This window comes from Piliocolobus tephrosceles, chromosome Y, assembly GCF_002776525.5.
Source record: "Piliocolobus tephrosceles isolate RC106 chromosome Y, ASM277652v3, whole genome shotgun sequence".
Taxonomy (NCBI): Eukaryota; Metazoa; Chordata; class Mammalia; order Primates; family Cercopithecidae; genus Piliocolobus; species Piliocolobus tephrosceles.
Window position 1 is genome coordinate 24,761,237 of NC_045456.1, and position 22,560 is coordinate 24,783,796.

Here is a 22,560-nt window from a genome sequence, read left to right on the forward strand (position 1 = left end):
TATCCATTTCTTCTAGATTTTCTAGTTGATTTGTGTAGAGGTGTTTATAGTATTCTCTGATGGTAGTTTGTATTTCTGTGGGGTCGGTGGTGATATCCCCTTTATCATTTTTTATTGCGTCTATTTGATTCCTCTCTCTTTTCTTCTTTATTAATCTTGCTAGCGGTCTGTCAATTTTGTTGATCTTTTCAAAAAACCAACTCCTGGATTCATTGATTTTTTGGAGGGTTTTTTGTGTCTCTATCTCCTTCAGTTCTGCTCTGATCTTAGTTATTTCTTGCCTTCTGCTAGCTTTTGAATGTATTTGCTCTTGTCTCTCTAGTTCTTTTAATTGTGATGTTAGAGTGTCAATTTTAGATCATTCCTGCTTTCTCTTGTGGGCATTTAGTGCTATAAATTTCCCTCTACACACTGCTTTAAATGTGTCCCAAAGATTCTGGTATGTTGTATCTTTGTTCTCATTGGTTTCAATGAACATCTTTATTTCTGCTTTCATTTCATTATGTACCCAGTAGTCATTCAAGAGCAGGTTGTTCAGTTTCCATGTAGTTGAGCAGTTTTGATTGAATTTCTTAGTCCTGAGTTCTAGTTTGATTGCACTGTAGTCTGAGAGACGGTTTGTTATAATTTCTGTTCTTTTACATTTGCTGAGGAGTGCTTTACTTCCAATTATGTGGTCAATTTTGGAATAAGTGTGATGTGGTGCTGAGAAGAATGTATATTCTGTTGACTTGGGGTGGAGAGTTCTATAGATGTCTATTAGGTCCGCTTGGTGGAGAGATGAGTTCAATTCCTGGATATCCTTGTTAACTTTCTGTCTCGTTGATCTGTCTAATGTTGACAGTGGAGTGTTGAAGTCTCCCATTATTATTGTATGGGAGTCTAAGTCTCTTTGTAAGTCTCTAAGGACTTGCTTTATGAGTGTGGGTGCCCCTGTATTGGTGCATATATATTTAGGATAGTTAGCTCTTCCTGTTGAATTGATCCTTTTACCATTATGTAATGACCTTCTTTGTCTCTTTTGATCTTTGATGGTTTAACGTCTGTTTTATCAGAGACTAGGATTGCAACCCCTGCTTTTCTTTGTTCTCCATTTGCTTGGTAGATCTTCCTCCATCCCTTTATTTTGAGCCTATGAATGTCTCTGCATGTGAGATGGGTCTCCTGAATACAGCAGACTGATGGGTCTTGACTCTTTATCCAGTTTGCCAGTCTGTGTCTTTTAATTGGAGCATTTAGTCCATTTACATTTAAGGTTAATATTGTTATGTGGGAACTTGATCCTGCCATTATGATATTAACTGGTTATTTTGCTCATTAGTTGATGCAGTTTCTTCCTAGCTTCAATGGTCTTTACATTTTGGCATGCTTTTGCAATGGCTGGTACCGGTTGTTCCTTTCCATGTTTAGGGCTTCCTTCAGGGTCTCTTGTCAGGCAGGCCTGGTGGTGACAAAATCTCTAAGCATTTGCTTATCTGTAAGGGATTTTATTTCTCCTTCACTTATGAAACTTAGTTTGGCTGGATATGAAATTCTGGGTTTAAAATTCTTTTCTTTAAGAACGTTGAATATTGGCCCCCACTGTCTTCTGGCTTGTAGAGTTTCTGCCGAGAGATCTGCTGTCAGTCTGATGGGCTTCCCTTTGTGGGTAACCCGACCTTTCTCTCTGGCTGCCCTTAAGATTTTTTCCTTCATTTCAACTTTGGTGATTCTGGCAATGATGTGTCTTGGAGTTGCTCTTCTGGAGGAGTATCTTTGTGGCGTTCTCCGTATTTCCTGAATTTGAGTGTTGGCCTGCCCTGCTAGGTTGGGGAAGTTCTCCTGGATGATATCCTGAAGAGTGTTTTCCAATTTGGTTCCATTTTCCCCCTCACTTTCAGGCACCCCAATCAGACGTAGATTTGGTCTTTTTCCATAATCCCATACTTCTTGCAGGCTTTGTTCATTCCTTTTTCTTCTTTTTTCTTTTGGTTTCTCTTCTCGCTTCATTTCATTCATTTGATCCTCAATCGCTGATACTCTTTCTTCCAGTTGATTGAGTCGGTTATTGAAGCTTGTGCATTTGTCACGTATTTCTCGTGTGATGGTTTTCATCTCTGTCATTTCGTTTATGACCTTCTCTGCATTAATTAGTCTAGCTGTCAATTCTTTCACTCTTTTTTCAAGATTTCTAGTTTCTTTGCGCTGGGTACATAATTCCTCCTTTAGCTCTGAGACGTTTGATGGACTGAAGCCTTCTTCTCTCATCTCATCAAAGTCATTCTCTGACCAGCTTTGATCCATTGTTGGCGATGGGCTGTGCTCCTTTGCAGGGGGAGATGTGCTCTTATTTTCTGAATTTCCAGCTTTTCTGCCCTGCTTTTTCCCCATCTTTGTGGTTTTATCTGTCTCTGGTCTTTGATGATGGTGACGTACTGATGGGGTTTTGGTATAGATGTCCTTCCTGTTTGATAGTTTTCCTTCTTACAGTCAGGACCCTCAGCTATAGGTCTGTTGGAGATTGCTTTAGGTCCACTCTAGATCCTGTTTGCCTGGGTATCAGCAGCAGAGGTTGCAGAAGATAGAATATTGCTGAACAGCGAGTGCACCTGTCTGATTCTTGCTTAAGAAGCTTCCTCTCAGGGGTGTACTCCACCCTGTGAGGTGTGGGGTGTCAGACTGCCCCTAGTGGGGGATGTCTCCCAGCTAGGCTACTCAGGGGTCAGGGACCCACTTGAGCAGGCAGCCTGCCCCTTCTCAGATCTCAACCTCTGTGTTGGGAGATCCACTGCTCTCTTCAAAGCTGTTATTTTTATTTCAAAGATGTCAGACAGAGTCGTTCGCGCAGTTATCTTGTCTGTATGTTTCTGGAGTATTTTTTCTTACCCAGGTAGTTTCTGCAGTTTTTTAAACAAGCAATTAATTTTAGCCACTTTTCAGTTATAGGGAGACGCAGGAATCTGTTGCAAATATCACATCTGAATTGGAAGTTGAAGCCCACATGCATGTGCTTTTTGTTTCTCTTGCTTTTGGAATTTCTGTTCGTTTGGCTATATACAATAAACGTCACTTGGGATGCATAATATACAAATGCTGGGTTTGACAAATGAAAGACTTGTAACCACCAATATAATGAACATGTAAAATACAAAAATCTATTTGCACTGTCCCTGTATATTTAACTCTTCCCTTTTCAGTTCCTGGCAAATGCTGATCTGCTTTTCATTTGTATGTTTTGCCTTTTTCTTTTGTTTCCTTAACTAGAGAGGGGTCGCCCTATGTTGCCCAGGCTGGTCTCAAACTCCTGGGTTTAATCGATCCTCCCATCTTCACCTCCCAAAGTGCTGGTGTTATGGATGTGAGCTACCATGCCGCAGTTTGTCTTTTCTAAACTCTTATATAAGCATCATGCTGACTTAATCTTTTGATATTCGGCATTATGCATTTAGTATTCTTCCATGTTGTTAATGTTGCAGCAAAAGTTTTTTTCCTGTCAATTGCTGAGTAGTATTTTATTGCATAAATTTACTAGTTTGTCCATTTGCCTATTGAAGGACAGTTGGGCGACTGAAAGACTGAAAAAGAAATAAATAAATAGAATTTCAGTTTCTAAGTACAGACTTGTAACCACCAGTATAATGGTTCTGAGTACAGAAACTGAAATTGTAGTTTTAAAATCTTGCAATGAAGAAAACATTGGCAAGTTCTACTAAACATTTAAGAAATGAGGTCAATTCTTTTTTTTTTTTTTTTTTTTTTTTTGAGACGGAGTCTTGCTCTGTCGCCCGGGGTGGAGTGCAGTGGCCCGATCTCAGCTCACTGCAAGCTCCGCCTCCCGGGTTTATGCCATTCTCCTGCCTCAGCCTCCCAAGTAGCTGGGACTACAGGTGCCCGCCACCTCGCCTGGCTAGTTTTTTGTATTTTTAGTAGAGACGGGGTTTCACGGTGTTAGCCAGGATGGTCTCGATCTCCTGACCTCGTGATCTGCCCATCTCGGCCTCCCAAAGTGCTGGGATTACAGGCTTGAGCCACCCCGCCCAGCCAGAATTGAGGTCAATTCCATACAGTCCTCTTACAGACATACTTTTCAATTTAATCTTCCTAAAACATAACTGATGTTTGTAAGGAAGACATTAATATGTTGCCTAAGTTAAATATTTTAATCTCTTTAATTATGAGGTGTTAATTCTTGATGTTTTGAGGAATCCAGCTTTATTGCCTTTTCTTGTTTGTCTCTCTTAAGAGGAACTGAGGAAGAAGAAAAGTAACAGCAATAGGAACCTGTAATCCCTAGTTATGAATTTTTGTGTCTAAACTATTGGTTATTGTTAAGGAATGTAGAGTTTTTTTGGAACAGGTTGTGAAACTATAATTATAACCTATAATCTATAAAAATAAGTTTTAAAAAAGCAGGTGTCTACAGAATTTATGTAGTACGTAGCCAGACTAAATTATTAGAAGCTAAATTGGTAAAGACACTAAAGTAAACACAATGGTGCATGCAAGGGTGAAGATTAGTGCTACCTTTTATAATGTAGTTTGGGAATATAGCCTCAAAAGGAATTGTTTATCCTGTTTAGTCATTTTACTTCAATATCCTATCCTTAAGGTGATAATTCATAAGGTTTATTGTGAGTATATTTATTAATAGTAAACATGACAAAAACATACCCTCTAATTTTTACTTAATCAACTCATGCAGTAATTTGTAGCCATTAATTTTTTTTTTTTTTTTTTTTTTTGAGACAGAGTCTTGCTCTCTCACCCAGGCTGGAGTGCAGTGGTGCAATCTTGGCTCACTGCAAGATCCACTTCCTCGGTTCACGCCATTCTCTTGCCTCAGCCTCCCAAGTAGTTGGGACTACAGGTGCTCACCACCATACCTGGCTAATTGTGTTTTTTTGTATTTTTAATAGAGACGGGGTTTCACTGCGTTAGCCAGGGTGGTCTTAATCTTCTGACCTTGTGATTCACCTGCCTCAGCCTCCCAAAAAGCTTGAGATTACAGGTGTGAGCCACCGCACCTGGCCGCCATTAGTTAATTTTTAAGATTCTTAATCACCCAGGCACAGTGGCTCACACATTCCTATAATCCCAGCACTTTGGGAAGCTGAGGCAGGTGGATTACCTGAGGTCAGGAGTTCCAGACCAGCTTGACCAATATGAGGAAATGCCGTCTCTACTAAAAATACAAACAATTAGCCAGACGTGGTGGTGGGCGCCTGTAATCACAGATACTCGGGAGGCTGAGGCAGGAGAATCGCTTGAACCCAGGAGGCAGAGGTTGCAGTGAGCCAAGATTGTGCCACTACACTCCAGCCTGGGCAAGACAGAGTGATACTCCATCGCTGCCTCCAACAAGAAAGATTCTTAATCATGAGGGAATGTACTTCTATATTAACCTTATTAAATTTTAAAAAGATAAGCAGTGTGACCCTTGTTTTATTAAATATTTGAGCATATATATGGACACTTAAAAATAGATGTTTTTCCTTAATCTGTGGTTTAAATTTGGAATATTTAATTTTTAATTAAGACCTCATCACCTGATTCTTCCAATGAGAATTCCATAGCAGCTCCGCCCCCAGAGGAACAAGGGCAAGGTGATGCCCCACCACAGCACGAAGATGAAGATCCTGCATTTCCACATACTGAGCTGGCAAAGCTGGATGACATGATCAACAGGTGCATTTGTTTGGATTTGTTTTATTAATGGATGCAGTAAACTAGAAAAGCAAAACTACTTACTAACAGCATTGCAGCTAGGAGTAAATGAGAAAAAGAAAAAAGTAGCTTGTAGTGTCTCAAGTCTTACTCTTTTAATAGTCTGAACACTTTAGTCCTAGCTGAACACTTCACAGCTCATTGTACTTAGTGCAGGCATTTCTTGTGGATTTTAAATATTGGAAGGTAATGACAATATGAATACAGTTTCAAATTAATGATGCTCTATGAACCCTTCCTGTGTTTGTAGCCTAGACAAATAGGTAGGTGTTTTGTTTTGAATGTTTACAAACATTTTTCTTTGATAACAACTTCGTACCAGAGTTCTGGAGAACTTTTCTCGGTTGTAGAATGTCCATTTGCTACAGCAGGGACCTTATTGCAGAAGGTTGTATTGCTTCTCTCTCTGTTTTGTTTGGTGGTTGCTGATTTCTGTTAGAGTGTGTTTTTCATAAGGACTAGAGAACTGAAACTGTTAGTAAATCCTTAGTGGCAGGAAGAATATTTTTGTGCATGTATATAAAAGCAACAAAAAGGATAGAATCAGTTTACCTTTAATAGATTAGACGTATTGAGGCATTTTTTTAAAAATGAAAACAGATATTTGGGAATTTTGCTTTTTTTTTTTTAGTATAGGGATTAAGGGACAGATGAAAGAAAGTTATTTCAGGGGAGTAGTGGGTTAGTCAGTAGACGTAGTTGCAGAAAGCTAAACTTTTTATAAAACTAAGGAATGTACCAGGTGAGTGTGTGGTGCCCTTTGCATCACTTTTGAATGTAGGAGTGTACTTAAGATGGCATAGAGGCTTTCTGTATTGCCTTTTGATATGGGAATGTACCTATGACAGTAGGTTTAGAGGCTCACACCTGAGACATGATCTTTAGGAAAAGGTGAGATAAATGTCTTGTTGAGATCTCCTAATTTCTTTTGTCTTTGTGAAGGGAGTAAAAGAAAACATTTACCACACTGTATCCTTTTACTAATAAATATGAACCCCCAAAGAGCATTTTCCTACTAATAAATGGTATACATTTAATTGATAATTGAATAGGTTAGTTTTAGTATTCTATGGAAGCTATTGAAAGAATTCCCTGCCATTGCTGTATCTCATTTGACAGTGCCTAAAAAAATTCTGTATGTAGACACAATAGATGTCTTTTAATTTTGCAATGTAGATAATTTGCCCACTTCTTTTTAAAAGTGTTTATGGTGAATATAATATAGTCGGAATTTCTCACTTTTTCATAGTAACAGTAATTATGGTAGGTAACTTACAGTGTTTCATTAATATGAAACCAGTAAAGCCTCTTTTTGTTTTATAACAATTCTTAGGCCTCAATGGGTGGTTCCTGTTTTGCCAAAAGGGGAATTAGAAGTTCTTTTAGAAGCTGCTATTGATCTTAGTGTAAAAGGTGGGTTTGGATGTACATTTTCTACAATAAGTGCTCCTATATATACTTACACCTTGTTCTTAAAGGCTTTTTGTCCCTCTGTTATAAAGGTACTGTTTATTCCTAGTTTATAATCTTCACACACCTTCCTGGTAAGGATTATTTCACATATATACATGCATATTATGTATACTTATTATATATATACATACACACAAACAAATATACATACTTCCCTATAGTAAAGGTCCATAGAAATCTGTAGATAGCCTTTAGAGATATTTGGAGCCATTTAACTATTATATATAATTTTATATGTATAGCCATATTTCTAAGGTGAGAATATATTTTTTAAATTTTTAAAAAGATTCTTATCCAGAAGTTAGAAAATATTTTCTAGGATATGATAGTTCCGAAGTCTGCTATATAAAGTAATGTACATTAAAGCATATTTCACAATTTAAAAAGTACTGCATAGAAGTTTATTGTATGACATCATATTTGGTGACGTTTTTTACTTAAGTCACATGTGATTGAGAAATATGTTAATATGTGATTGAGAAATATGTTAATTTGGAAATAATTTTGCCAATAATTTTTATTTTATTATTATTTTTTGAGATCAAGTCTTGCTCTGTCACCTAGGCTGGAGTCAGTGGTGTGATACCAGCTACTACAACTTCCACCTCCCAAGTTTAAGTGATTTTCCAACCTCAGCTCCCCTAAGTAGCTGGGATTACAGGCATGAGCCACCACACCGGGCCAGCCCCATTTTTTTTTTTTTTTTTTTTAACGTGGAAATCAGTATTTCACTGACACTGAGTGTATATGTTTAATAAACTGTCTGGCTTACATATTTAGCTTTTTTTTGTTTCTTAACACAGAGTTGAAGAGTTTTTCTCAAGAAAAGTCTTACAACAATGAAGCTTTAATTTTTTAAAAAAACAACCTGTGAAGAAAATTTGACATTTTTACTTTCAGCCAAAGTACAAGCTTTGGGTGTGAATGAAACATTTTGGATGATTTTGTTGTAATAGTAGGTGCAGTTAAATTAATGGATGAGCAGTGTTTGTAATATTTCATATTTATTTATTTATTTTATTTTTTATTTCACTTTATTTTTTTTTTTTGAGATGGAGTCTCGCTTTGTTGCCCAGGCTGGAGTGCAGTGGCGCAGTCTCGGCTCACTGCAAGCCCCGCCTCCAGGGTTCACGCCATTCTCCTGCCTCAGTCTCCCCGGTAACTGGGACTAAAGGCACCCACCGCCATGCCGGGCTAATTTTGTTTTTGTGTTTTTAGTAGAGACGAGGTTTTACTGTGTTAGCCAGGATAGTGTCGATCTCCTGACCTCAGGATTCGCCTGCCTTGGCCTTCTAAAGTGCTGGGATTAGAGGGGTGATCCACTGCCCCAGGCCAATATTGTGCATTTTTTAAAAGGACTTGAAGACTGTTAAGAAAGGTTAGAAGTATTTAATTTTTGTGCCATTTAACAGGAACTTAACTGTCAGTGTCGTAAGACAAATTTTTAATTCCTCTGGTGTCCTGTAAAGTGTTTCTGTTGCTGAGTCTGACTCCGTGGTGATATTGATACTTTCATTTAATAACTATCCTACAGTCATTTAAAGACTGTTGTGTTGTTTTATTGATCTTACCAATACGTGATCTAGTGACCTCTGAAAATATTTTATCAGATTGAAAATGTTTCTCCTCATTTAAATTTCTTTTGTTAATTGCATATTTATTCATTAATTGAGCAAATGTCAAGGACTTCTGTACTGGGTATGTTCTAGGGTCTAACACTACAAAACGAACAGAAACTGGAAATGGTATTTCAGTTTATAGCACTGATACTCAGTGGATGTATGTCATTTGCAGGGACTTTGCTTCTGTCATTTTTTTCTGGGATCATGATTACTGTAAGATACTGTAAGATTAAACTAGTTTAAATGATAGTGTAATATGTATATAATTCAAATCAAAATATATATCCTTGTGCATATTTAATATGTTCTGAGTTGCTTGAAGAGTTACAGGTTTTCTGGCTGGGTGCAGTGGTCCTGTAATCCCTGTAATCTCAGCACTGTGGGAGGCTGAGGCCGGAAGGTCACCTGAGGTCAGGTGTTTAAGACCAGCCTGGCCAATATGGCAAAACTCTGTCTGTATTTAAACTACAAAAAGTAGCCAGGAGTGGTGGTGCATGCCTATCATCCCAGCTATTTGGAGGCTGAGGCAGGAGAATTTTTTAAACCTGGGAAGCGGAGATTGCAGTGAGCCAAGATTGTGCAACTGTACTCCTGCCTGGGAAACAGAGCAAGTCTCTGTTTCAAAAGAAAAAAGTGCGAAGTTTTCTTTTTTGATGGAGGCACTTGGATCTTGCTTTTGTTAAATCAGGTAAATGGAAATAGAAGCGAGAAACTTAGGATTCGTCTCTTTTTTTTTTTTTTTTTCTTGAGACGGAGTCTGGCTCTGTCGCCCAGGCTGGAGTGCAGTGGCCGGATCTCAGCTCACTGCAAGCTCCACCTCCCGGGTTCACGCCATTCTCCTGCCTCAGCCTCCCGAGGAGCTGGGACTACAGGCGCCGCCACCTCGCCCAGCTAGTTTTTTGTATTTTTTAGTAGAGACGGGGTTTCACCGGGTTAGCCACGATGGTCTCGATCTCCTGACCTCGTGATCCGCCTGTCTCGGCATCCCAAAGTGCTAGTATTACAGGCTTGAGCCACCACGCCCGGCCTGGATTCGTCTCTTAAATTTGATGATAAATGGGTAATTTACCAGGAAAATCAGATTTTTTTGTCACTTTTTAATTTTCAGTTTTTGAACTGTCTTTCAGTAATTAAAATGCTGTGAAATGGTTCAGTTCCCTGTCTACTAGTAAACATTCTTTACGTCCGATGTCATATTTTCAAGCTTTCAATTCATTACTTGATTTGATGTAGTTTACACAACTCTTTCTAAAATTTACTGAATATTATATTTCTTTCCTTTTTCTGAAATCCCATGTTTTTTCACCTTTTTAACATCTTATAATGTCATGTCCCATTTCAAAAGCCACAACACTATTTGTGAATTGGAGACCATAATAGTTTGTAGCAATTTATTATGTTTAATCATGTAATTGGCCAAATAATTTTTTTTTTTAAACATTCTTTGTTTGGCTCTTGTTTTAGGCCTTCATGTTAAAAGTGAAGCATGCCAACGTGTTTTTCGAGATGGACTAACAATATCTTTCACTAAAATTCTTATGGATGAAGCTGTGACTGGCTGGAAGTTTGACATTCATGTGAGTCTTGTATTTCATTTCTGGGACTCAGATTTACATCCTGTGGATTCGTTTTTGAAAAATACTTCCGTGCATAACATATTAACATATCAAGTCTGCTGATAGATACTGCATAATTGAAGGTTACCTTGGTCTTTAAAAATGAGCTTGCAGTTTTGATTTAGTAAACCTTGGTTTAACCTGTCCCCTGAAATTTCAGTGACCTTGTAACCTTACACACAATACAGTGTATTTCATCAGTTACACGATAGTGTTGATTGGAAGAGGTACTATTTTGTACCACTTGAGATAAAAAATATTTAAGCAGACTCTCAATGTAGCTGGGATAACAAAGGATGTAATTTCAGTGGAAATGTAAATGGTAAAGAAACTCACTATGCACAAATGTAAAGCAAAGAAACTATTTTCCAGAGTGTAGTAGTTCTAAAGTTGCTTATGTGATGTGCAGAGAATGAAAGAAAGAAGATTGGTAGAGAAAGAAGACCCCTGTCTTGGAAATTTAGACCAGAAACCAGTACTCACATAATTTTGTAATATGAGTTCAGACTTAGAGTTTTGATGCCAAAAAAGTGAAGTAGAATTTAATATATTATCAGCTTAGTAGTATCTTCAAGTGACGAGTAAAAGGAAACAAGTAATCTCAGGTAATACTGTAAGGCTGATACCTGGATATATGTGGCAGTCTGCCAAGTATCTTGATTGTAAGATCCCTTCATATTCCAGAGATTTTAAAAGTGACAAAAAATAAGGTATCTTTACTGAACTACTGTACATACTTCAGGCCTCTGGTTCTTATTTAGAAAATGCAATTAACCAAAAGTTATGAATCAAATACATACTTTTTGATGACCTCAACCTAAAAAATACAACTTAGACATTTTCCACAAATGACCATGGCATACATATGCCAGCAGCACTGAATTGACCTGTAACGTTTTTTTAGGTGTGGAAATTGAAATTTTGAAAATATGTGACTTTTGAGTTGAGATGTTGGTAACAAAACTTTAAATGCTTCCTCTTAAGTAGAATAGAAATTCCAGAGAGAAAAGTGGAAATTTATGTGTGTCCTATGGACATAAAGCAGAAATAGACAAACTGTGGTACCTACTTTGTTATCTTTCTCAAAGAGCTTTTGAAATTAGGTGCACATTTATGAAATAAATATTAATTTATCTTTATCAGTGTATTACTTTGATCACGATATTAGTGAAATAAGCTGAATTAAGATGACCAGTGCAGAATAATGGAAAGAGATTGTTAATAAAGATTGTGTTTGAAATTGCAATGTTTTCTTATTATAAACTGTATTGTATCCTATCCATGTAACAGAGATGTATTATTAACAATACTCATCGCCTAGTGGAGCTTTGTGTGGCCAAGTTGTCCCAAGATTGGTTTCCACTTCTAGAACTTCTCGCCATGGCCTTAAATCCTCAATGCAAGTTTCGTATCTACAATGGTACACGTCCATGTGAATTAATTTCCTCAAATGCTCAGTTGCCTGAAGATGAATTATTTGCTTGTTCTTCAGATCCTCGAACACCAAAAGTGTGTTGGTTTGTTATTTTCGAGATTAAATATTAATTTTTTCTGTTTGTATTTGCCACAAACTGTTAGTGAGGTGAACCTCTCTTTAAATAATGGTCAACAAGTCAATGCATAGTCTTATTTTTTGTGGGTTTCTGTTTAAAGGCCTGTTATTTAATATGTATAACCTTGAACTCATGGTCAACAACCATATAACTCATGCATGAACAGAGCTTATTATGTATTGGTTGGTTGAATATGCTCTCTGGAGCATAGCGTTGTGTTTCTCTGAGGAGAAGTCAGTATTTGCCAATTCATTATTCACAGCTAGTTTAGAGACTGTAATTACTGCAAATAAGCATGGACTGTTCTTTGTTTGTACTGTGTGTATATGTTTTTTAAAACAGCTGAATACTTACATATATTTACAGACCATATAAACTTAGTGAGATTTAAAAATTGTACTGTTTTGCTTTCATAACATACCATTAGGCATTTCTTGTAATGCCTAATTTTCTTAGGAGAAGATGGCTAAGAAGTTCAACAGCTAAATTTTGAATCATGTAAGTAATCTTTGTAAATGTACCTCAGAGGGAAGTTAGATCTGCTTTATACTCACCAGAATTACAATTTTTCTCAAGGAAGTGGGGTAGAAGAAAACAAAACCTAATTATACACCAAAAAAGCCAAAAAAGAAAGAACAGCCAAAACTACTGCACTAGCAGTGAAGGCTATGGAAAAGCCACCCAGTTTTGTTTATTTTCACTTTAATGTGTCAGTATCTTTCATATTACTGTAGTGGCTATTTCGTATCTCAAAGTTAGTTTGATCGTAGTAAATTCAATTAATATTTAAGCACATAAAACTTAACCAGCAGTAGAAAAAGAAAATAGAACATCGCTTTGGCAAGTATACTGCATATGCACATGTGCGTGTGCACACACACATGCAAACACACAAACTCACAGAATCCAAAAAGATAAAATGATACAGAATTCCTTGAAAGTAGTATAAAATTTTTGTGAACAGAGATAATTTACTTTTTTCTTTCCCATTGTTTCAAGTTGGTTAAATTCTGTTACTGCTTTTTCTTGTGTTATTTCCAGAGGCAGGACTTAAGTAGTATATTGAATAGAAATGACAAAAGGAGGCATTCTTGATTGTTCCTAATCTTAGATAAACAGCTTTCAGTCTTTCATCATAGAATATGACGTTAGCCAAGAGCTTTTTACATGAGGTCTTTCTTATGTTAATGTCAGTTATTTCTATTCCTCATTTGTTTAGTGTTTTTATCATTGTGGTGGTAAATTTTGTCAAATTTTTTTTGGCATTGATGGAGATGATCATGTGATTTTTTTTTTCCTTTTATTCTCTTAAGATTGTGTATCATATTGATCGATATTTGTATGTTGAAGTGTCTTTCATTCCAGGGAAAAAAAGTTCCACTTGGTCATGTATATAATCTTTTTAATATGTTTTGAATTTTTTTGTTAGTATAGCATTGTGGAATTTTGCATCAATATTTATAAGGTATCAATATTTATATGAAGGGTTTTTTTTTTTGTAGTTTCTTTGTCTTGTTTTGATGTCAGGGTAACGCTGTCTTCATAGATGAGTTTGGGTATGTTCTTTCCCCGTCGGTTTTTTCAAAGAGTATGAGGATGATTGGTGTTCTTTAAGTGTTTGGTAGAATACTCCAGTGAAGTGATTGGGTTTTATTTAGGCTTTTCTTTATTGGGGTATTTTTGATTGCTTATTCTGTCTGATTAGTTATAGGCCTATTCAGATTTTCTATTTCTTCATGGTTGCGTCTGGTGTAGATTGTGTATTTCTAGAAAGTTGTCCTCCTATCTAGGTTATCCAATTTTTTATTTCTATAATGTACATAGTAATGTCTCCTCTTTTGTTTCTGCTAGTAGTTATTTGAGTCCTCTCTTTTTCTTAGTCAAACTGGCCAGAATTTTGGCAATTTGTTTATTTTTTCAAGAACCACATTTTAGTTTTGTTGTTTTTCTGCTCTGTCTGCTAATCTCTTGCATTTCTATTCTTCTGCTGTCTTTGGGTTTATTTTGTTATCCTTTTTGTAGTTCTTTTTTGTTTGTTAATTTTTGTTTCCGTTTTTGATACAATGTCTTGCTTTGTCGCCCAGGCTGGAGTGCCATGGCATGATCTCAGCTCACTGCAACCTCCATCTCCCATGTTCAAGTGATTCTTATGCCTCAGCCTCCATAGCTGCTGGGGTTACAGGTGCTCACCACAATACCTTGCTAATTTATGTATTTTTAGTAAATGAGGTTTCACCATGTTGGTCAGGCTGGTCTCAAACTCCTGACCTCAGATGATCCACCCACCTCGGCTTCCCAAAATGCTGGGATTATAGGCATGGGCCTCTGTGCCCAGTTTCTTTTTGTAGTTCTTTAAAGGTGTAAGTTTTCAGTTGTTGATTGGAGATCCTTTTTAAAGAATCCTCTGTACTATGAAGTTCTCTCTTTGCACAGCTTTTGCTGCATCTCATAAGTTTGATATGTTTTCATTTTTTTTTGCCTCAAATATTATACTTTCTGTTGGAGTTCTCCTCCTTGATGATGGGTTGATTAAGATGTGTTGTTTAATTTCTACTTATTTATGGATTTTTCAGTTTCTATTTTGTTTTCTCTTTGAGATGGAGTTTCGCTTTTTCATCCAGTGCCATGGCATGATATCAGTGATCTCAGCTCACTGCAACCTCTGCCTCCTGGGTTCAAGCAATTCTCCTGCCTCAACCTCCGGAGTAGCTGGGATTACAGGTGTATGCCACCACACCCAGCGAATTTTTTTGTATTTTTAGTAGAGATGAGGTTTGATCGTGTTGGCCAGGCTGGTCTTGAACTCCTGGCCAACACAAGTGATCCTCCTGCCTTGGCCTCCCAATGCGCCAAGCTGGTTTTTCAGCTCTTCTTTTCTTTTTTGATCTCTCTCTGTCACCCAGGCTTGAGTGCAGTGGTACCATCTCGGCTCACTGCAAGCTCCACCTCCTGGGTTCACACCATTCTCCTGCCTCAGCCTCCTGAGTAGCTGGGACTACAGGCGCCTGCCACCACACCTGGGTCATTTTTTGTATTTTTAGTAGAGACAGGGTTTCACTATATTAGGCAGGATGGTCTTGATCTCCTGACCTCGTGATCCACCTGCCTTGGCCTCCCAAAGTGCTGGGATTATAGGCACGAGCCACCGTGCCTGGCCTCAGTTCTTCTTCTGCTATGGATTCCCAGTTTCCTTGCATCCTAATCTGGAAAGATAGTTTGTATGAGCTCAATCTTAAATATGTTAAGATTTGTTTGTCATGTAATGTATCCTGATGAATGTTCTAAGTGCACTTGACAAGAATCTTTATTGTGCTACTTTGGTATAGAGTGTTCCATAAATGTTTGTTAGGTCAGCTTGTTCTCTACTGTTGTGCAAGGCTTTTTGTTTTTTTAATTGATCTTTTTTCTCTTTTTTTGGGAGACAGGGCTTTGCTCTTGTCATCCAGGCTGGAGTATAGTGGTGCCATCTCAGCTCACTGCAACCTCTGCCTCCCAGGCTCAAACCATTCTCCTGCCTCAGCCTGCTGTGTGGCTAGAATTAGAGGCACCTGCCACTATGCTTGGCTCAGTTTTGTATTTTTAATAAGAGACAGAGATGCATCATGTTGGCCAGTCTGGTCTTAAACTTACTAATGTCCTGCTTTGGCTTATTTGGCCTCCTGCTTTGGCTTATTGATGTTTTGTCTGATTGTTTATTGATTATTGGAAATATGGTATGGAAGTGTCTGACTAGTTTTGTACAATTGTTTCTCTCTAGGTCTCTTAATGTTTGCTTCACACAGTCAGCTGTTCTGAAGTTTGGTGTATGCATATTTATAATTGTGGCAAATTCACCCTTTTATGATTATATAATATCCTTTTTTGCCTCTTACGAGAGATGCTACCTAAAATTTATTTTGCTTCATGTTAGCAAAATATATTCTCTCTTAGTTTATTTGTGTGGAATTTTTTGTTTGTTTGTTTGTTTTTTGAGACAGAGTCTTGCTCTGTTTCACAGGCTGGAGTGCAGTGGTGCAATCTTGGCTCACTGCAAACTTGGCTTCCCAGATTTAAGAGATTCTCATGTCTCAGCCTCCCTAGTAACTGGGATTACAGGTGTGTACCACTATACCCTGCTAATTTTTGTAATTTTAGTGGAGATGGGGTTTCATCTCGTTGGCCAGACTGGTCTCAAACTCCTGACCTCAGGTAATCCACCCACGTTGGCCTCCCAAATGTTTTGTATTCTTAACTTTCAAGTTGTGTGCATACTTGTATTTAAGTGAGTCTTTTGTAGACAGTGTATCTTGGATTCTGTTTTTGTTTTTTGAATCTATTCTGCCAATCTGTATCATTTGATTGGGAAGTTGAATCTACTTTATATTCAGAGTAATTAGTGATAAAGAAGGATTTACCACTGCCATTTGGTGGTTTTCTGATGTCTTACAGCTTTTTTCTGTATAATTTTCTTACCTACTGACTTTGTTTTCGTAATTTCAATTCTTCAGATTGTTTTGTATGGACATATTGTGATTCTTCTCATTTCCTTTTAGGCATGTTCCTTAAGTATGTTTTTCCTGTTTACCATGCAGATTACATAGAGGCATACCTTGGAGATAGTATTGCAGGTTGAATTCCAGACCACTGCAGTAAAGCAGTTACCACATTGAAGGGAGTTGCACAAGTTTTTTGTTTCTCAGTGTATGTGTAATTTTCACTATACTTTGTTAAGTATGTGGTAACATTTTGTCTTTTAAAAATGTACTGTATTAAAAAATTAATTTTAAAATGCTTCATTGCTAGAAAAGTGACAATGTGTTTACAAATTTTACTTCTTTAAAAAAAAAACACAGTATCTGCAAAGTTCAGTAAAGCAAAACATAATAAAATGAGGTATGCCCGTATATAATAGCTGTAAGTCTATTTTAAACCCATACCAACTTGATTTTAGTTGCATACATAATGTCCTTTACACCTCAATTGCTCCAATTATGTTATTGATGTCACAAATGATATCTTTTTATGTGTAATAGTGATGTAAGTTTTTTAATTCTTTGGCCTCTCAAATTCTGGAAGAGAATAAAAAGTGGAGTTATTGGACAAAATTTCAGTAATACTGAGTTTTGTAAATTTGTAGTTTTCTTTACCACAGATTTGGTAATTTTTTTTTAATACTTTGAGTTATCACCGAGGGCCCTTGTATTTCAACCTGCACTCTGTTTAGCATTTTTGTAGTGTAGTAGTAATGAACTCTAGCACTTTTGTTTGTCTAGAAATGTTTCCATTTCAAGGACTGTTTTACCACGTACCAAATTCTTATTTGATAGTATTTTTCTTTCAGTACTTCCTAATGAGAATTCAGCTGTTAGCTATTTTTGAAGGATTTTTGTTGTTGCTGTTGTTTTGTTTTTGTTACGTGAAGAGTTACTTTTCTTACTAATTTTTAGATTCTTTCTTTTTATAATGTTTTTTGGCGGTAGTCTTTGGGGGTGTGCCTTCCTTGGAGGTACTGAGCCTTTTCTATTTGTTATGTCCATGTCTTTCCTCAAATATGGGACAGTTTTGGCCACTATTTTGGCCACTGTTTCTCCATACAAGTTCTCTTTTTCTGGCCGGGCGCGGTGGCTCAAACCTGTAATCCCAGCACTTTGGGAGGCTGAGACGGGCAGATCATGAGGTCAGGAGATCAAGACCATCCTGGCTAACATGGTGAAACCCCGTCTCTACTAAAAAACTAGCTGGGTGAGGTGGCGGACGCCTGTAATCCCGGCTACTCGGGAGGGTGAGGCAGGAGAATGGCGTGAACCCGGGAGGCGGAGCTTGCATTAAGCTGGGATCCCGTCACTGCACTCCAGCCCGGGCGACAGAGCGAGACTCCATCTTAAAAAAAAAAAAAAGGATCTCTTTTTCTTTATCTTCTGCTTCTTGGATGTTCATAATGTTTGTATTTTTCCACATGGTGGTATTCCGTAAGTCTCTCAGACTTACTCACTTTTGACTTCTTTTCTCCACTTACTCTGATTTTAAATGACCTTTTCTCAAGGTCTGATTGTCAGTCCTGCCTATTGATGGTCTCCTGTTGAGCCCATCTTGTGATTTTTGAATTCAGTTTCCATATTTTCATCTACAGAATTTACATTTTTGTTTGTTTGAGACAGAGCTTTGCTGTGGTTGCCCAGCCTGGAATGCAATGGCGTGATCTTGGCTCATGGCAACCTCCACCTCCTGGATTCAAGCAATTCCCCTGCCTCAGGCTCCTGCATAGCTAGGACTACAGACACGAGCCACCACACCCCACTAATTTTTTGTATTTTTAGTAGAGATGGGGTTTCACTATGTTGGACAGCATGGTATCAATCTCCTGACCTCATGATCGGCCTGCCTCACCCTCCCAAAATGTTTCAGGCATGAACCACCACACCTGGCCACCCCGCTACTTGTATTTTTAGTAGAGATGGGGTTTCTTCTCCATGTTTGGTCAGGCTGGTCTTGAACTCCCGACCTCAGGTGATCTGCCTGCCTTGGCCTCCCAAAGTGCTGGGATGATAGGATGGAGCCACCACGCCCGACCCTCGTTCTTTATTAGTTTTTCTTTCTGTTGACATGTTCATTTTATTTGTATATCATTGTTCTAATTTTCTTTAGCCTCCTTTGTCATTAGTTCATTAAGTCTATTTGAGTTTTTCTAAATTTTTTTTTTCTTTTGAAACAGAGTCTTGGTCTGTCTCCCAGGCTAGAGGGCAGTGGTGCAATCTTGGCTCACTACAACCTCTCCCTGGTTCAAGCAATTCTCTTGCCTCAGCTTTCCCTGACCCCAAGTAGCTGGGATTACAGATGTGCACCACCATGCCCAGCTAGTTTTTGTAAGCTCCGCCTCCCGGGTTTATGCCATTCTCCTGCCTCAGCCTCCCGAGCAGCTGGGACTACAGGTGCTGCCACCTCGCCCGGCTAGTTTTTTGTATTTTTTAGTAGAGACGGGGTTTCACCGTGTTAGCCAGGATGGTCTCGATCTCCTGACCTTGTGATCTGCCCGTCTCGGCCTCCCAGAGTGCTGGGATTACAGGCTTGAGCCACCTCGCCCGGCCTGCAAGATATTTTAAAGTGTTTGTCAGGTGAGTCTGACTGTTTCTCCAAGGACAGTTTCTGGAGATTTATTTTATCTTGTCCTACTTTTAGTATGCTGTGTCATCTTTTTATTTTTATTTTTTATTTTTTGAGATGGGGTCTTGCTCTGTCACCCAGTCTGGAGTGCAGTGGCACCATCTCAGCTCATTGCACCCCCTGCCTCCTGAGTTCAAGCAGTTCTCCTGTCTCAGCCTCCCAAGTAGCTGGGATTACAGGTGCCCACGACCACTCCCAATTAATTTTTTGTATTTGTATTTTTATTTTATTATTATTATTTTAAGACCAGGTTTTGCTCTTGTTGCCCAGGCTGTAGAGTAATGGTGTGATCTCGGCTCACTGCAACTTCTGCTTCCTGGGTTCAAGCGATTCTTTTGCCTCAGCCTCCCGAGTAGCGGAGTTTATAGGTACCCACCATCATGCCAGCTAATTTTTGTGTATTTAGCCAGGGGTTTCACTAGGTTGACCAGGCAGGTCTTAAACTTCTGACCTCAGGGGATCTACCTGCCTCAATCTTCAAAAGTGCTGGGATTATAGACGTAAGCCGCTGTGGCTGGCCTGTGGAGTCATTTTGAGCATTTGAAAAAGCACTTATATTCCCCAGTCTTTGTGGACTGGCTTGTACAGGGAATGCCTTTATTAAATCAACTTGCAGGCTTAAAGTCTGCTTTAACATTTTCTAGGTATTTGTCTTTCTTGAGCCTTTCCATGAGTCTTTTTTACCCATATGTTTCACATGGTTCTGTTTATTCCATTCCGTAATGGTTGCTTTAAAAATTTCCCAGTTCCTCTATGAGCCTTACCTCTGCTTATTTTGTGATGCCTTACCTGTTGTGTTGCATTCTTCAGTCAGTAGTTTGCCTCAGTAGTCTGCAGGTTTGTAATTCCCTTGGAGACTTTACAAATTGTCTTCCCATGGCTTCTCTTAGTCAGAGTTTTAAGCCACTGTTGGGCTCTTGCCCTTCAGGTTAAGTATTCAGAGACTAATCCCACATTTAGACACATTTAGAAAGTTGTAAATCCAGCCCTCTTGATTTCTCCAGTTCATACAGAACTGGTGATTAGGTCACTGGTTCCCCAAACTGTACCTTGGTAGGAAGGGAGTGAGCAGGATGAATAAAAATAACTACTAAATTGCCTGTTCCCTTTGAATATGGCTTTTTCTTGAATTGGGCATTTTCTTGATAGCTTTATACTTTTGACTGATTTTCAGAACTGCAGTGAAGTTTTTTCTTTTAAGAGAAACAAGGCCTTGAGTATTTTAGTCTGCCATCTTGCTGATGTCACTCCCATGAATTGACTTTTTAAAGCTAAATAATAAAAAGATAGGAAAATATAATATTGTAAATTCAGAAATATGATATTTACCAAACGTTTTAAAATTTAGTTTTTCATCATATCAAACCTAGCATTAGAGTTATACCTGTGTATTGTTTAAAAGTTATTTTTTATTTTGCATTTTCCACATTTCCTGAATATGTTTTTCTGTTGAAAATGGAGAAATTATTTCTCCCAAGATTGGTAGTATGGTCAGACACGGTGGCTCAAGCCTATAATCCCAGCATTTTGGGAGTCCGAGGTGGGTGTTACTGCCTCAGGTCAGGAGTTCGAGACCAACCTGGCCAACATGGTGAAACCCCATCTCTACTAAAAATACAAAAAATATCTGGGTGTGTTGGCGGGTGCCTGTAATCCTAGCTATTCAGGAGGCTGAGGCCAGGAAATCACTTGAACCTGGGAGGCAGAGCTTGCAGTGAGCTGAGATCATGCCACTGCATTCCAGCCTGGGTGACAGAGCGAGACTCTGTCTCAAAAAAAAAAAAAAAAAAAAAAAGAAGAAGAAATGATTGGTAGTAAAACATCCTTTGTTCTCTACTCCCCGTTTTTAATTTGTTTCCTAAAACTTGGCTCTAGAAAACAAGATATAAAAGTTTTCATTATACCGTATTTCTTAATTCTTAGTTTATTAAATCTTCTCATAACTTCTGAAGTCTTTAATTCATTTTGCATTTTAATGTTTAGAAATGTTTTTAGATATACAACCTTTACCTAATTCTTACTCACCAGCTACATTAGATATAAACGATACCAGTTGTGTTGCTGTGAACTGTGACATAATTTCTGCCTATACTTTTTGTATTTAAACTACAAAAAGTAGCCAGGAGTGGTGGTGCATGCCTATCATCCCACCTATTTTTAAATCTTTGTTAAGTATACATAATAAACATGTCTTGTACTCTTTTTAAATATAATTTAGTATAATTTTTAAATTAAATTTTCTGTTTCTAGTATGTCTCACACAAATGCATTTCAAATAGTAACTTTTTTCCTGAAAGGGGGGAATTAATTTTTATTATTAACTGTATTACAGGGTTGGCTAGTGGATCTCATCAATAAATTTGGCACGTTAAATGGGTTCCAGATTTTGCATGATCTTTTTTTAATGGATCAGCATTAAATGTTCAAATAATTGCAGCTCTTATTAAGTAAGTTATGTTTTCATGTGAATATTCTGTGGGTTGTGTCTCATTGTAAAATGAGGACCTGTTTTTGTGTGGTCTTAAGTGTTGAAACTAATTGGCAAGTTTAGTTCTTTTTAAAAAACTGAATATTAAACAGGTTTTGTGTCATTCATATTTCAGACCATTTGGACAATGCTATGAGTTTCTCAGTCAACATACAGTGAAAAAGTACTTCATTCCAGTTATAGAAATAGTTCCACATTTATTAGAAAATTTAACTGATGAAGAACTGAAAAAAGAAACAAAGAATGAAGCCAAAAATGATGCCCTTTCAATGATTATTAAATCTTTGAAGAACTTAGCTTCAAGAATTTCAGGACAAGATGAGACTATAAAAAATTTGGAAATTTTTAGGTTAAAGATGATACTCAGGTAAGATATTTTCCACCTTAAATTATTATCTGTGTGAATTCTGATATAATATTTACTCCAAAATTCTCTCATTTATGGTTGCAAATTTTCTCTTGTAATGGAAAGATGAATGCACTGAATGAAATAAATAAGGTTATAACATTTACTCAAAATTTTTCTCATAGATTGTTGCAAATTTCCTCTTTTAATGGAAAGATGAATGCACTGAATGAAATAAATAAGGTTATATCTAGTGTATCATATTATACTCATCGACATAGTAATCCTGAGGAGGAAGAATGGCTGACAGCTGAGCGAATGGCAGTAAGCCTCTTAAGTCTTTTATTGTGAATGAGATGATGCTTATAAAAAATTAGATTATTACCAGTTACTGTTAGAAGCAACAGAAGAAAAAAATAAAATTGAAAGATTTATGACTAATTGTAAGATCTTTTTATTATAATAATAAAAGGTTTAATAAATGATTAGTTGTTTGTTGAGGTAACTTAATTGTTCCTCTGGTAAATTTATTATTGCTGAATGTAGCTGTTGATGTAAATAGGTGGCTGGATTGGATTGAAATAGTAAGATGTTATCTTCAGAGGGGTTGAGTGGATCT

At 37.6% G+C, this 22,560-nt stretch overlaps 1 protein-coding gene across 1 annotated transcript in view; it reads left to right on the plus strand.

The window, feature by feature from the left end:
* LOC111535438 (probable ubiquitin carboxyl-terminal hydrolase FAF-Y) overlaps positions 1–22,560 on the plus strand; it is a 151,998-nt gene that overhangs the window by 263 nt on the left and 129,175 nt on the right. Inside the window, 8 exon segments of the mRNA XM_031935007.1 lie at positions 5,516–5,664; positions 7,037–7,116; positions 10,263–10,375; positions 11,705–11,923; positions 21,440–21,500; positions 21,503–21,554; positions 21,711–21,962; positions 22,127–22,265. Coding sequence (XP_031790867.1) covers positions 5,516–5,664; positions 7,037–7,116; positions 10,263–10,375; positions 11,705–11,923; positions 21,440–21,500; positions 21,503–21,554; positions 21,711–21,962; positions 22,127–22,265 — 1,065 coding nt within the window.